Source organism: Canis lupus, chromosome 16 (genome assembly GCF_048164855.1).
Source record: "Canis lupus baileyi chromosome 16, mCanLup2.hap1, whole genome shotgun sequence".
Taxonomy (NCBI): Eukaryota; Metazoa; Chordata; class Mammalia; order Carnivora; family Canidae; genus Canis; species Canis lupus.
Genome location: NC_132853.1, coordinates 60,179,176 through 60,194,882, shown reverse-complemented (window position 1 = coordinate 60,194,882; position 15,707 = coordinate 60,179,176). Strand labels below are relative to the sequence as shown.

Here is a 15,707-nt window from a genome sequence, read left to right as displayed (position 1 = left end):
CCCCTCCCACCTGCTCCCCTCAGGGACTCTGTTTGCCGAGAGCCCTCTGGACGTGTCTCTTCCACCGCCGGCAGCACCATGTGGCTGGCCCTGGGCCGTGCGTGGGACAGAAGCTGCTCTTCTGTCCCTGCGGGCTCCAATTTCCAGCACGGAGGCGAGGGCAGGTGGCCCGGCCCTGCTTCTGTTTGTTTAACTTTCTGTCCTCTTGACGGCAGCTCTCTGAACCGCATCCTGCTTCCCCTGTAAACACGTGCTGCCTCAGTGCAGCCCAGCACTCTGCGCGGTGGTCACGCTCCTACTTCGGCGGGACAGACGGCCTTTCATTCTGTGGCACTTCTGAAATGTTTACAGAGAGCCCGTCGGGGGGGGGGGGGGGGCGCTCCGCCATCCAGACCCCGGCGGTGGCCCCGCGTTAACCGTGGCGGTGGGTGTGGTTGGAAGGAAGGTGCTGGAGACTCGGCGGGGGACCTGGGAACCAGGCAGCCAGGGGTGTGTCTGTCTCTGGGATCCCCTTGGTGAAGTTGCTCGTTTCTCTACAGCCAGGTTCTGCCCACCTACGACAGCCTGGATGAGCCGTCGGTGAAAACCATGAGCTCCATATTTGCCTCCTCCCTCAATGTGGTCACCACCTTCTATGTCATGGTAGGAGCCCTGGTGCGCCGCCCCCGCCTGTCCTGGGTCAGAAGCCGGCTCGCTCTCCACCCCTCGACCCCTCGCGGGCTTGCCCTTTGCTCCTTCACAGCAACCCTCCCCCCGCGGCCCCGCTGTCCCCCTCTCCCCCCAGGTTAGGGTGGGTGCTCGGCGGCACCCTGGCTGGGAGTCTCCTTCCTTCTCTCCGAGACCTTTGCTGATCCACTGTGGAAGGGGCTCTGTTTACTGACACTGAGAAGTGCAAAGTAGTGGAGGAAAGTTGTCTTTGATTCCAGCCCGTGGGTGTGGTTACAGTTAACATGTTGGTAGACTTCTCATCCGGCCTCCGTGTTCCCGTTTGTTCTGTTCCCTGAGCTGCGTGGCGTCTGCGTTCCCGTTAGTTCCTACACCTGCCCCACGCACTGTTGTCCGCACCGTGTGTCCGTCCATGGCGAGCACGGCTGGCCCTTGGCTCCCAGGTTTGGATTTCGCCCCAGATGGAGGGCAGCTTCCCTGTGCCTGCCGCCTGCCGCTGTGGGTACAGTTCCCTGGGCAGGAATCCCATGAGCGGGGTGGTCTTGCTGCAGCCCCCGGGCTGTGTCCAGGGGGAGTGTGGCCCACCACACGCCCCCCACTGTCGCCCTTCCACAGGTAGGCTTCTTCGGCTACGTGAGCTTCACTGAGGCCACTGCGGGCAACGTGCTGATGCACTTTCCCTCCAACCTGGTGACTGAGATGATGCGAGTGGGCTTCATGATGTCGGTGGCCGTGGGCTTCCCCATGATGATCCTGCCATGTCGACAGGCCTTGAACACGCTGCTTTTTGAGCAGCAGGTAAGGTTCTTGAGGCTCTTCAGGCGGCATTTTGCCAGGAAAATGTTACTCTGCTCATCTTAATTATGTTCTCTTCTGTTGGCTTGCAGGGGTTCTCTAGTTTTCGGGGCTGTGGCAGGGGGAGCTTTTCCTGGTTAAAAATGGAAAAGCTGGAAAAATAAATAAATAAATAAATGGAAAAGCTGGGATCCCTGGGTGGCTCAGCAGTTTGGTGCCGGCCTTTGGCCCAGGGCCCGATCCTGGAGACCTGGGATCGAGTCCCATGTCGGGCTCCCTGCGTGGAGCCTGCTTCTCCCTCTGCCTGTGTCTCTGCCTTTCTCTCTCTTTCTATGTCTATCATGAATAAATAAATAAAATCTAAAAAAAAAAGGAAAAGCTTTGCTTAAAGTGAAATCTCTTAATAGGGTTTTTTTTTTTTTTGAATCAACTCTGGAGGAGAGAGACTGTGTCAGAGCACACAGGGGTCTGCCCACACGGGAGGCATGGAGCCGTGCCCAGTGTCCGAGCAGATAGGGCCCGCCTTGGGGGCTGTCACCCCCACATCAGAGGTGGAACAGGAAACCCTGAGGGGGGAGGAGCAGGAACGTGGAAGAGCTGGCTTTGCAGGCAGGCGTTGACCACAGCCAGGTCAGCAGCTGGGCACTGGGGTCAGTACACTTTGCTTTTTATGTTTATATAACTGAAAATTTTAACAGTTTGACAAGAAACAGCTTAAGAGGCTGGGTTTCATTCACTTTCACATGTGCAGCGGTGGCACTGCTTTAATCCTTCATTCATTCATTTATTTACTTTAAAGATTTTATTTATTTGTGAGAGACAGAGAGAGAGGCAGAGGGAGAAGCAGGCTCCCTGTGGGGAGCCCGATGTGGGACTGATCCGGGACCCCAGGATCAGGCCCTGGGCTGAAGGCGGCACTAAACCGCTGAGCCATCCGGGCTGCCCATGCTTTAGTCCTTTATGAGAACTTTTTTTTTTTAAGATTTTATTTATTTATTTATTTATTTATTAATGAGAGACACAGAGAGAGGCAGAGACCCAGGCAGAGAGAAAAGCAGGTTCCATGCAGGGAGCTCGATTCGGGACTCGATCCCGGGACCCCAGGGTCACACCCTGAGCTGAAGGCAGACGCTCAACCACTGAGCCACCCTGGTGTCCCTTATGAGAACTTTTCAAAGGTATAAGATTGGAACTAAAAGTCGACTCTCTGTTGCTGAGTTAACAACAATAGGTCCGCGTGTGATAGCTGGTGTCCTATGACGGGGGGGTGACCCCGCGCCTACCTTGGGAGCCCACAGACCCACCCACAGCTTTTCTCTGTGGTTGTGTCTCCTGTCTCTGGCCTGAGGTCCTTAGTGTGGTCTGCGGTGTCAGCAGGACTCCTGGCAGCCACACAAGTTGAACTGGGGGCTTGGGGTCTCAGACCTCTAAGAGAGGGGGTCCAATAGCCAGACTGGGGAATGTGGACCACCTGGGCCTTCAGAACAGTAGAACTGGGCCCGCTGTCCACGTGGTTGGCATGTGCTCAGGGCAGCTTCCTGCCAATTTTGCCACCAGAGCCAGCACCTCACAGCAGAGGCTGAGCCCCGAAGGATTGGCCAGCCTCCCCACTCTTCATCCCCCACCCTGTTAGCTGTTCAGGCACCTAGGCACCAAGCGTGGCATGATTTGGTGCAGTCCCTGGGGTCTGCACTGTGAGTCACTGGCTTCCCTCTTTACCGGTTTGATGCAGACCTGTGCTTTGTGTATGAACGGCATTTGTGTTTCCATATATAATACATTTTTATCATTAAAAAATATAAAATCCAGAGTGGCCTGAGAGGCAGTGTGAAATCAGGAAAGAAAATGCAGCTCCGTCCGTCCTCCCACAGATGACGTGGCATTTGTGCGGGCCTCTTTAGAGTCCTTTCACTGAGCTCTCCTGTCTTCCCTGGGTGTCTCCATGGAAACCCGTAGCACCTCTGCGCTCTTGCTCTTCCAGCTTTTGTGGGATGCTCTGGTTGTTGCAGTCCTTCACGCTTGACCTCTCAGGGATGACTCTCGCTGGACCTTCACACACAGAGTTTCCCCTTCTCCCTCTCCTCTTGGGCCTCTAGGTAGATTTCTAGGCAGGAGTTCTTGGGTCCAAAGGTCCAAAGCCCTAACACCCCTCCTCGCCACAATTGGTTCAAGTTGTCATCCTCAGGTCGATCAGAAATCTGGGTTGCAGTCGCCCCTGCCCATCCTGAGACAGCCGCCTGTGTAAAGATCTATTGTGGAAATGGGGTGCTTTGAAATTCTACTTACAGAAAGGTTCTGAGGCTCGCCTGGAGTGGGGTTTTCCCAGCCCAGGAATGGGAACCATGCGTGGTTGGCCCTTCCTGGTGCCCAGCACTGCTCTAGAAGCTTCACTCCTGCTACCTACCTGATGGGGAGATGCATCTGCTGAATGGGCCCTGGGGGAGGAGTAACTTTGGGGTTGGCGCAGTGTCCACTTTCCTTCTCCTGGGACTGCATGTCAAGCACCTGGAAATGAGGACAGACTGCAGGGCAGTGGGTGTGTGTGGGAGTGTGTGCCACCCTGGGAACCCTGTGCCACCCTTGGAACCCAGCAGCCTGGCTCCGTGGGACTGGGGCTGGGCCTGGGTCTGGTGGCCACGCTCCTCACCTGGTCCTGTTTTGAATCTTTCAGGCTCTGCTCTGATGGAACACGGAAGGCCCGATGCCGTCCTGGCGTTGTGCTGCCTTGGGTTCTGGGCTGGGTCACCAGTTCACAGGAACGCTGCTCAGCCAAGTCATAAGGCTCTGGAGTCACCTGCCGGTCACGCACTCCCACCCACCTGGGACACCAGCCCTTTAAGGGAGCAGGGAGGAGATCCGTCATTTCAAAACCTTTTTGTTTTTGTTTTCTTTCACCTAGCAAAAAGATGGGACCTTTGCTGCTGGAGGCTACATGCCCCCGCTCCGGTTTAAAGCGCTCACCCTCTCAGTTGTGTTTGGAACCATGGTGGGTGGAATCATGATCCCTAACGGTAAGTGGGAGGGCTGCCCTGGCTACGGGTTTCCTGCGGGCTCTCTCCTCTCCCCTGTCCTCTGTCCCCGACCTCGCTGTGATGTGGAGGGACCTGTGGTGGTTGCTGCTGGAGTCTCGGTGTTTAAGTAAGACACCCAGAGCCTCACACTACACTCTCTGGTCTCAAAAAAAAAAAAAAAAGAAAAAAAAATCTAGAGATTCCTCGTGAATCTTTCCTTTGGCTCCCTGAGAAGCACAGGACAGGGCAGCAGCCTCCGGGACCACGGGCAGGGGTACAAACCTGAGCTGTTGACCCTGGGTAGGGACTGAGACGCAGGGGCACTGGCCTGATTGGGGAGATCGTGGTGATGTGGCGGCTCCTTCCTTGTTGTTTGTTGACTCCTGATTTTGATGGCACGTCACCAAGGGAGGGGGAGGGCCTGAGCGAGGCCGAAGCTGTCACACACTTATCCCAGACACAGCTTCTCCTATCAGACACCGAGTGGAGCCTGCATGGGTTCCCCCAGGCAACCAGCCGGGTGCCGATGCTCTGTCCACGTCCTGTCGGTCACTTGCCGAGAGGGTAGTGATCTTAGTTGAGCCATCAAGAAGCCCCCACTGGACCCCAGGTGCTCTGTGCTGCAGGCCTCACTCTGTGCTGGGCCCTGCGGGAGGACACCTGCTCCTCCTGCCTCCCTGCTGCTCTCACGATCAAGGGACGGAGCTACGTTGCCTCCATTTCACTGGCCAGAATCCTGAGGTGCAGGGAGCGTGGAGCTTGCCCGAGACTCCTAGCTGGAAAGGCATGGCCTCTGCTTCTCATGGGGCTGCTGACCCCCACACTGTCCTTTGCGGAATCAGACAGGATACCCTTCAGGGTGCTCGGGGCACAGAGCCGTGGGTCTCTGCTCCCGCCAGCGCTCTGGAGGCATGTGAACTTGGGCCTGGCGGCAGGGCTGGCTTGCCCACCTGTGCTTGCTGGAAGCCTTCGTTTGCTTCCTCACCGGAGCCCCTGGCGCTTACCCCTTCCTGTTGTTTCTTGTTCCCAGTGGAGACCATCCTGGGCCTCACGGGCGCGACGATGGGGAGCCTCATTTGCTTCATCTGTCCAGCTCTGATCTATAAGAAAATCCACAAGAACGCCCTTTCGTCCCGGGTGAGTGCTGCTCAGTGCCCCCCAGGACTGGCCTGGGGTCGTGTTCCCAGATGAGGTTCTAGTATAAAAGGTTCTGAGGGTCTGGGAGGCTCAGGGTTAGGCCAGGCCGCTACCACGTGTATGTGGAGGTCCCCGGGGGCCTGGTGTGTGTATACAGAGACTGGATGGTTCGTGTGCCCCCGCCCTGTTCCCATTCCCCTGCTGGGGCCGCCCTCACTGTCTCGCTAGGGGACTGATGGGGTCACCTCTGCGGTGCTCTGCCATCAGGGAGGAAGCTGTGCCGATCCTCCGTGGACATGAGTGTTGGGATGTATTTGAGAGCGTGTCTGTAGGAAGCTTTCTGGAAATGGAATCCCGGTGTCTGAGAGTGAGTGTGTATACCCGCAGTGGCTTTCAGCCGAGGCCCACGCAGAGGTCCGCACCGTCACTCCATAGCCGAGCCCCGGCCTCTTTCCCTCTTCAGCCTTCAGGGATGTCGAGCGTCTTTTCCTGTGTTTATAAGCTACTGCATTTCCTTATCTGTGAACCGTCCAGGCTTCTTGCTCATCTTTTATGGACTTACTGAACTTTACCTTTTCAAGATGTTTTGGTAATGGTTTCAGGAGTGCTGCAGAGCCAGCAATACAGCAAAGCACCTAATTCTCCATGCGGCTTGATGACCGTTTGCCAAGTGAACCAACCACAGGGCCACCGTCTAGGGCAGGTTTAGAACCTTCCAGCATATGCCAAAACTTCCCTGTGGTGTCTCATAGTCTTTCCCCTCCGAGGGTTACTGCTCATCTGTCTCCTAACATTTGGGAGTAATTTTTTTAAAAAATATTTTATTTATTCATGAGAGACACAGCGAGAGAGAGGCAGAGACACAGGTTGAGGGAGAGGCGGGCTCCCTTCGGGGAGCCCGATGTGGGACTCCATCCCGGATTCCGGGATCACACATTTGGGAATAATTTTGCCTGTCCTTGGAGTTGGTGTAAACGGAGTCTCACAGTGCGTGGCTGTGTGTGCGTATCTGGCCTCCTCACTCCAGCGTCACGTCTGAGCCGAGTCGCGTGGCTGGAGGTGGAGCAGCCCGTTCTCCCTGCTGCGCGATCCTGCCCGGGTCCCCGGAGCACACGGTGGGGCTCTCGCATGACTCGTCCGCGATGTGTGTTCAGTGTGTCGGTGACCCACGGGGGCAGGGTTATTATCGGGTCCTGGGGTTGTGACTGTGCAGCTTGAGGAGATTTCGCCGGCCTTCTCCTGGTCTTCCAAGGTGGTCCTCTGGCACCGAGTTGGAATTCTAGCTGCATTAGCATCTGTGTGCCCTTCACAAACGCCAGCCGCTAGCCCTTCCCTTCCGGAGCCTGTGGTGGTACTTCCTTTGGGTTTTAATTTGTGATGACTAATGATGTTGAGCACTTTTTCATGTGCTCGTCAGCCACGTGAGCACCTTCCTTTGTGAACATCTTTCACGTTTTGCCCCATATTACCTCCTAGGTTGTCTTCTTCTTAATGATTTCTGGAAGTTTTCAAATGATTCTAGATCTAAATCCTTTTTTTTTCAGAAATACAGATTGCAAATGTTTTCTTTCACTCTTGGCTACCTTTTCATGTTCTTTATGATACTTTTTCACCAATAGGTGTTCTTAATTTTATCTTATTTATTTTTGTTTTACTTTTTTGAAGGCTTATTTATTTCTGAGAGGGAGAGCGTGTGCAAGCACCTACAGTGGAGAGGGGCAGAGAGAGGGAGTGAGAATCACTAGCGGATTCTGTGCTCAGTGTAGAGCCCCACCTGGGTCTCAATCTCATGACCCTGCGATCACGACCTGTGCAGAAACCAAGAGTCCGATGCCCACCAGGCTGTGCCACGGCCACCCAGGCGCCTCAGGTGTTCTTCGTTCAAGTGTAGTGCAGTTTGTCGCCTCTTGTCTTGGCTGGGTGCTTTTTACATGCTGCCCACTGCAGGGTCCTGCAGGTCGCCTCGGAGGTTATGTTCTGGTAGCTTATTATTTTCTCGTTCACACTCAGATGCGTGCTCTGTCTGGAATGGTTGGGAAGGTAAGGTGAAGGCTCTTAGCTGATGGCGCCCCTTTCCCTGGCACTGCGGTGGCATTGCTGTCACCTGTCACCTGTGCACACAAGGGACTGCTGGGGACACTTCTGCTGCTGGTCTCTTGGTCTTGTCCTCATGCAGCCCTCATGTCCATGCATGTCCCCACGCTCTGAGTGCTGCGGCTTGACAGTGAGTCTTCTTGGTGGGCGGTAGGAGCCCTCTACCTTTATTCTCCAAGAGGGTCTTTGCATCACCGGCCCTTTGCATTTGCAGCTAAGTCGCAGCGTCTGCTTGCCAGCTGCCTCCCACACAGCCGTGTTGGATTTCGATGGGGTTCCACCAAACCGTGGATGGAAGGACTGACCCTATCCTTCAAGTCATGGCACTTCCAAATTTTCCTCGTGTCTTCTTTTACCCAAGTCTGCTTTGGATTTCCAGACCGTGGAGATTTCCTAGTAATCTCTTGTACCAACTTCTGGTGCAATCCCACTATGCTTGGAGAACACACACTGAAAAATTTGAGTTTTGGTCCTTTGACATTTGTGAGACTTGCTTTGTGACCCAGCGTATGGTTTGCTCTGATGGATGCTCGGCAGGCTGTGTGTGGCCAGATCGGGTTACTAACTGTGATTGTCAGATTTTACATGTTCTTGCTGTTTTTTAATCTTGTTTATCAGTTATGGGAAAGATAGGGCAAGCTCACCGTAATTGTAGATTTGTTTATTTCTCCTTTTAGTTGTATCAGCTTTGCTTTTTATCTTGAAGCTATGTTGTCAGCAGTATACAGTTTTAGGACGGTTATATCTTGTTAAACTGACCCTTTTTCTTCTGAAATGTCTCTTTTTATCTTTGGAAATGCTTCTGTCCTTAAAGTTGGCCTTGTCTGATATAGTATGTAACCAACCCGGTTTTGTTTTGGATTTATATTTACACAATACAGGTTTTTCCTCTTTTCTTTTTTGATCTCTCTGTGCCTTTATATTTATAGCATATCTCAGATAACAGCATATTTATCCAGTTTGTTAATAGGAGTATTTAAGACTCTTTATAATGAATGTAATTACTGATTTGGGGGGGGAGGATTAAAGCTTTCGTCTTGCTCTGTTTTTTACTTGTCCCATCTGTCCTTTTTTGTTTGTTTCTTTCTTGCTGACTTTTGGATAAATCAAGCATTTTAAGTATTCATTTTTTATTTTTCTATTAACTGGAGTTGCACATTTCTGTTCTAATGGTTATACAAGGCAGTTTATTGAAGTTGACTATTAAGTTGTTTTACCACTTTCCACACAAGGCAAGAATCCCATGATATTTTGCCTCCACTTCCCCTCCTCTTGCCTTTGGTGGTGTTGTTCTTGTGTATTTTGCTTTTCCACAAATTTTAAATATCCCAAGACATTATTACTACTGTTTTAAGTTGTCAGCATTTATTTTTCTTGCTCCTTTGCAGCCTCTTGGTTTTCTGTCACTCAGTCCTGCCTTCTGGTGTGCTTGGTAGTTTGCGGCCACTGTGTTTGAGAAATGGTAGAGGTTCTGGGTGATGGGGTCTTCCAGCAGAAGGCCTGTGTTCAGTTGAGGGGAGTCTTTTCCTGGTTTGCCTCACTCCTGGGGCACAGCCCTTCCAGGGTCTCAGCTAACACCCTGCCCTCACGTTCCTAAGTTCTCTTCTTAGCTTCCATCGTCTTGGCAGCTGCTCTTTGCGCCTGTCTGCATAGCTGGTAGCTGGCATGTGCCTCGGGGGGTGGGGGGTGAATTGCACACCGAATGTGGGTGCCCTTCGCTGAGGATGGTGGCTGCCCAAGTTCTGGCTGCTGGAGAGCCCTCAGCCCTGACCCCTGGAGTCTGCCCCAAGCATCACACAAACTCCAGGCTTTTGCTCTCTTGCCCGGTGCTCAACACCACAGATCCTGGGGGAGCCTGAACTCACAGGGCCTCCATGCTTAGCTCTATCCTCTGAGGTGTCACCCCAGTCTGAGTGGCCGGGGTTGTCTGCCAGTGTCTTAATAAGGCAATTTTAGTGAGTTTGGGAACTTACGGCACGAGGAGATTCACTAGCCTGCTGCTGCCAGATTGCAAATGTTTTTCCATTGGTCAAGTCCCTTGGACTCTTGTAGGGGAAAAAAAGGTCATTGTTAGAAAGGCTCTTCTTCTTCAGTATTGTTTTTAAAAATTCTTTCCTCATTTCTAGTACTTTCATGACTTCATTTTTTCATTTAAATCTTTGATCAAAAAAAAAAAATCTTTGATCATCTGTGTTTTATTTTGGGGCTCCCTAGACACCGAATCACTGGTGCTGTCACGGATGTGCAGTGTTGCCACTCCTACAGACTACATCTTCTACGTACTCGGGGCTCCTTTGGGACTTGGCATTTGAATGTGCCGCTGGCCTGCCCGGTCATGCAGCCTTCCATGCTGCTTGCTGCCATGGCTGTCGTAGTGCCCCCTGCACGGTGACGCATCACTCTGGAAATCGTTTCTTCTTTTTAAAATTTGGATCCAACTTTTTAAAAGTTTATTTATTTATTCTTAGTAATCCCTACACCCAGGGTGGGGCTTGAACTCATGATTCTGAGATCAAGAGTCACACGCTTACTGGTGGAGTCTGTAAGGTGCTCGGCTCTGGAGACATTTTAATTCTTTTTTTTTTTTTCTTAAATATTTTATTTATTCAGGAGAGACACAGAGAGAGGCAGAGACACAGGCAGAGGGAGAAACAGGCTTCTCAGCGGGAGCCTGATGCGGGACTCGATCCCAGGACCAGGATCATGCCCTGAGCCGAAGGCAGATGCTCAACCACTGAGCCACCCAGCTGTCCCAAGATATTTTAATTCTGGTCCTCTTCCTCACTTTTATTCATGACATTTCTGGATATGCTCGCCTGTTCGTTTTCCATATAAATATTCGAATTAGTCAATCTGACTCTTAACAAAACTAAATCCAGTTTTTTGGGTTTTTTTGGTCTAATTGGAATTCATTGAAGCTGTAGATTAATTTAGAAAGTGTCATTGTCTTTGCGCTCTGGTGAATCTGCTGTGTGTACCTAACAGCCTCCCTGTGCAGTCATGGGGTGTGGTGTCCAGCCCGCATGTCCCAGACCACCAGACGGTCGCATGACCGTGTCTGCCATCCCCAGAGCTCCTCTTCCACTAACTCTCCCCCTGCTCGTGCAGGGAGCCTCCCTGTTTCACGTATTAACCCTTTACCCTCCTCACTTATTGCACTCTTAGGGCACCTCTGGGTAATCTCACCCCCTCCTTCCCAGTTGCTAGGACTTGTCTTTTGTCATCTGTGTGGCCTGCACCCCTGGCTGTGCTGCTGGCAGCGTGAGGGGCCAGCTCGCCATCTCCTGACTCAGCCGCGACAGCCCCAGGCACTGTGGAGCCCGGTGAGGCTGTGGCTTCACGCATGGGGATGAACATGCACATTCACACAGCTCCACACACACTCCGCAAACACACGTGAAATCATGTTACCGAAGCGTCTGTCTACGCCTGCTTCACTATGGTTTTTAAAATCCAGAAAGCACACAAACCGAATTAACCAGCTGTGGAGATGGTTGAGTCTCTCCCTCTGGAGAGTCAGGTCACAAGGCAGTTCTGGGCCATCCGACTGTGGCATGCTGTCCGCACGTGCTGCTGTGTTTTATTTCCAAACACGCAGCTTTAATGTTTTGAGGAAAAGAAATCTTCCGAGGTACGAACTTGGCAGTGTGGCTGGAGTTAGGTGCAGACCTCGGTCCGGGGGTGCACCTGCTGGGCTCCTGGCTCCTGTCCCAGGAGCTCTAGCTGCTGCTCCGATGGAAGGCACAGTCCCGGCATCGGGCCTGGATCCGCTCTCCCGGCCCACCGGAACGCTCCTGGGCACAGCGGCACTTGTCCCTGGACAGGGTGCGTGGGTGCTGGGTGCGCCGGGCCTGGGCTGCAGATGGTCTCAAACAGAGGAGCGTCCTGAGAAGCATCCTCGTGGGAGGAGCAAGGACCATGGACACACCGTGAATCCTTAGTGAATCCAGAAGTAACTTTGTCTGCCATCGTGAGTTCATTTATCCCAAGAATTGGAGAAATTGGACGTGGGGGGAGGTGCTGCGACCTGGGAGCCAGCAGGGGGAGCAGGAGCTGCCCGTCCCGAGGAAGGAGCCGAGCTGCGGGCTCACCCTGCGGCCCTTCTCCGGGCCTGAGTTGGTCGGGAGCCCAGCGGGCAGCGGCGCCCAAGCAGGGACCCGAAGGCCGGCCCGGTGCTCCTGGAAGGGTATAAGTGCGTGCATGCACACCGGGGCTCAGAGACAAGTGAGCCCCCCGCCGGCTTTGTCCCACCTCGGCCAGGATCAGCAGGCTGGGGCCGGGTGGCTGTTGGATGCCGAGCACACCGGCCTGGGGACCAGAATCGGGCCGTGTGGCTGCAGGGCGGCCGGGCCCCCGCCCCCAGGGCTATTTGAGCAAGAGGTACGGGGTTGGAACCAGTGTGTAGTTCAGACAGGCTCACGTGTGAGAAGTGGAAGTGAACCTCTCCATCCTTATGAATCCACCATACGTCAACAGTCTTCTCTCCAGGAAGCTTGCCATCCCCCAGCATTGATGAGGTTCATGTCTTTTATTTTGAGTGTGATGTATTTCTTTTAAGCCCAGAAAGCCGAGGGTTAAAATGAGTCATTGCAAGTCACAGGTGAAATGTTGCTGTTCCAGTCTCCTGTGGGAATGCTAAGGGATGTGCTGCGAGGGTCACATCAGGGATGGCCCCAGCGGGCGCCAGCCTCAGGCTGCTCCGGAGCAGTGTCCTCCCTGCACAGCCGGTGACACCGGCAGAGCGGCTCGTCCCTCCATGCGAGTCCTGGGGGCTCTCACCCACCTGTCCTTGCCCTGTCCGCACGGGTCCAGGTTAGGAGGTGAACTTCTGTTGTTGCCTGTCAGCAAGGCCATTTCTGCTGTTGGTTGGAGAAATATAAAATGCAAGGGATTTGGGGATACCTGGGTGGCTCAGCGGTTTGGCGCCTGCCTTTGGCCCAGGGCATGATCCTGGAGTCCCGGGATTGAGTCCCGCGTCGGGCTCCCTGCATGGAGCCTGCTTCTCCCTCTGCCTGGGTCTCTGCCTCTCTCTCTATGTCTATCATGAATGAATAAATAAATTAAAAAAAAATGCAAGGGATTTAAAGTGTCCTTTTGACCTTTAAAAATGACCTTGGTCACTTCTGGACACCGTCATTGCCCCACTCATCTTACCTTCCCGGGGAGAGGACGTGGTGTGCTAAAGCTGAGCGTCCTCAGGCTCTCAGGACAATCACTTAGTGGGAGGTCGTGGTCCCGGTCATACTGTGGAATCTGCAGGCACTGCTCTGGCCTCCCAAACCCCTGCGTGTACCTCTGGTGGCCCCCTCACAGCTGGCCGTGGCAGGTCGGGGGTTCACCGTCAGGGGCCTCCGGTGTCCACAGGCCTCCAGGACTGAGGGCCGACCTTGGGAGCGTGCCCTGTCCTTGGCCCCTGAGCACCCAAGCCGTGCAGTGGACTTGTTCTGGAGGCTTCTATAGCTGGCCTCACCCACCTTGGTGAGCGGAGGCCCTTCCTCCGAGGAGCACCCCTTCTCCCCCTGGGTTGGACCTAGGAATGGCTCCCGGGTTGTTTTGAACCGATGCATTTTAAAGTCAACACGCCTTCTAGAAAAAGGTTTGCATCCTGGTTCTGAGGCTATGTAGAGGTGAGGAGTGGTCCCCCTGGCTCTGGGGGCAGATCTCCTCCAGGGCCTCTCCCACAGCCTCTGTAGGACCAGGAACCAGTGCTCCCTGGAGAGAGCCCGGTGGGCCGGGGCAGGCAGGGCACGAATGGCCGTGTCCACTGCTATGGCAGCACAAATAATTGTGCGCGCTGGTCCAGCGTGTGCGAGTCCTAAAATAGGCGCTGCAGGAGGCGACGGCGTTGCATAATGCAGGGCTTGGGGCACCGCATACCGAGGGCTGCGTCTCATCAGCTGTGGCTCCCCAACAGGAGGGCCGGGGTTGGGGTCGGGGTGGGGATGAGGCTCACCCGGAGCAGGGCTAGCAGCCGCCTCCTCCATGGCTTTCTTCCATCCCTGCCGGCGGCTCTGGGCGTGTCCGGCCCAGTGGGTGATGTGGGGGGCAGAACGATTGCGCCCAGGAGCCAGGTACCCAGGGGCCTGGGCTGCCTGCACACCTGCTGGGTCGGAGGGCGGGGGTGCGGGGGGGGTGGCAAAGTGCCTCCTTAGGGTTGGGCAGCTGCCCTGAAGTTCTTGCTCATCTGACCAAGGCCTTTGGGAGCCTGACCTCTGTAGCCATGGGTGCAAGTGGGTTTGGCCCCTGCTCTCCAGGAGGCCTGGTCAGTGGGCTTGGGGGACTCCTCTGCAGACCGCCCTCGTGCTGCCCCAGCCCACCCCTTCCCCCCTTGCTAGCCCGGCTCCAGCAGGTTCAGCTGATGACTGGGTCACGCTCACTAGTTAGAGACCATCGTCTCCTAGCGGCCAGCGTGAGTGGTGGGCAAGCCAGCAGGACTGCGGTACCTGTGCGCACCGTGGTCCCCATGCCCCCTCCTCGCTTGCACAGGGCAGGGGCGCACAGACTACCTGACCTCTTTTGCTCTTGGGTCTTTGTCTCGTCCAGGTGGTGCTCTGGGTTGGCCTGGGCATCCTGATGGTCAGCACACACACCACCCTGTCCGTGAGTGAAGAGGCCCCGGTGGACTTGGCCAAGGAAGCCCTGGCCGGCCGGCTTGAAGAGGCTGAGGGCATCATAAAGGCAGAGGCAGCGCGACTCCCAGGTACGCGACTCCCAGGTATGCACACGGCCGCCCAGCCCCGCAGCCTTCTCGGGGCCCCGGCAGCATCATCTCAGGTTGTGGCCCGCAGGTGGTGCTTCCAGGCTGTCTTACCTGCCCCTGTACCATCTGGGTGATAGAAGAGGGCGGGGGGTTTGCACGCAGGGGACAGGCGGCACACGTTGGGCAGTGGACAGCGGGAATGGGTTCAGGGCCGCTGTTCGCTGTGCCTGCAGGTGAGCACAGGCGGCTGTTGTCACGTTTGCTGGCTCTGTTTTGGGGATAAGGGTTCAAGCCAGGTTTTGCTTTGGACAAAGTCAGCAACACCCCTTGGCTTCGTTTGCTGTTCTGCGATGCTGGTGACCACTTGGCCTCTACAGCTACGGGCCTGCACCGTGTGGCTGTCACCCCGCCTGTGGCCATATCTGTCATGGTGCAGGGTGGTTTCTTTTTTCTTTTTAAATTTTGTTTATTTGAGAGAGAGAGTAAGCATGAGCAGATGGGAGAGGCACAGGGAGAAGCAGACTCCCTGCTGAGCAGGGACCACCCCACCCCTGCAATGTGGGACCCGATCCCAGGACCCCAGGATCATGACCTGAGCTGAAGGCAGACACTTAACCTGCTGAGCTAGCCAGGCGCCCTGCTGGGTGGTTGCTGAGCGTGGCTTTCCGTGGCACAAAGGGGGCTCCATGGTGTTCAGAGTTGGTCGGGAGAGAAGAGTGTTCTGTGAACCCCTGGCTGTCCCAGGCATTGACAGGAGGGTACAGGGAGAGCCTCCTCCAAGCTGGCCCCTCACCACCAGCAGCGCTGAGTGGTATCAAGCTGGGGCACTCCCTGGTGGATTGTGCTTCTGTGGTGACGTTCATTCTGGGGGCTTCTGCTCTGACGATGGTTGGGTTTTATGCATTCACACCAATCGTGTGTCCATGTGGGTCCGACTCCCCTCCTCTGCAGATAGACCCCCGCTTGGATTGAGATTTGCCAGGATGCATGCCCCTGTCGGGGAGGCCCCTGCAGGGGGACAGTGCCTGTGCTGGTGGGTTTGACAGTGTTGGGAAAGGAGAGCCTGCCCCAGGTAGGAGCCCTGGTCACCCCACCTCCATGATCAACAAAGAAAAGGTCCCAGAAGGCTGGCAAGAGAGTTGAATGTGTCCTGGGTCCCTGCTGGGCTGGGCCTGCCAGCAGTGTCTGTGCCTGGACTTCGAGAGCCCCTGGCTGGCATCGGCGCCCCCACAACCTCCCCTGTGGGAGAACAGTCTCTCCTGGGGCTCCGAGGAGCAGGCTCTGCTCTCTTTTGCCTTCTTGGG

At 54.9% G+C, this 15,707-nt stretch overlaps 1 protein-coding gene across 6 annotated transcripts in view; it reads left to right on the top strand.

Moving 5' to 3' along the window:
* The window catches only part of SLC38A10 (solute carrier family 38 member 10), a 39,692-nt gene that overhangs the window by 13,731 nt on the left and 10,254 nt on the right, over positions 1-15,707 (top strand). For 4 of the 6 annotated variants that reach the window (XM_072781951.1, XM_072781949.1, XM_072781946.1 and 1 more), the window contains 5 exons: positions 540-642; positions 1,282-1,464; positions 4,361-4,472; positions 5,503-5,609; positions 14,247-14,418. In XM_072781951.1, coding sequence (XP_072638052.1) covers positions 540-642; positions 1,282-1,464; positions 4,361-4,472; positions 5,503-5,609; positions 14,247-14,418 — 677 coding nt within the window. The remainder of the gene's footprint in view (positions 1-539; positions 643-1,281; positions 1,465-4,360; positions 4,473-5,502; positions 5,610-14,246; positions 14,419-15,707) is intronic. The other 2 variants (XM_072781950.1, XM_072781947.1) reach the window with 1 other exon arrangement.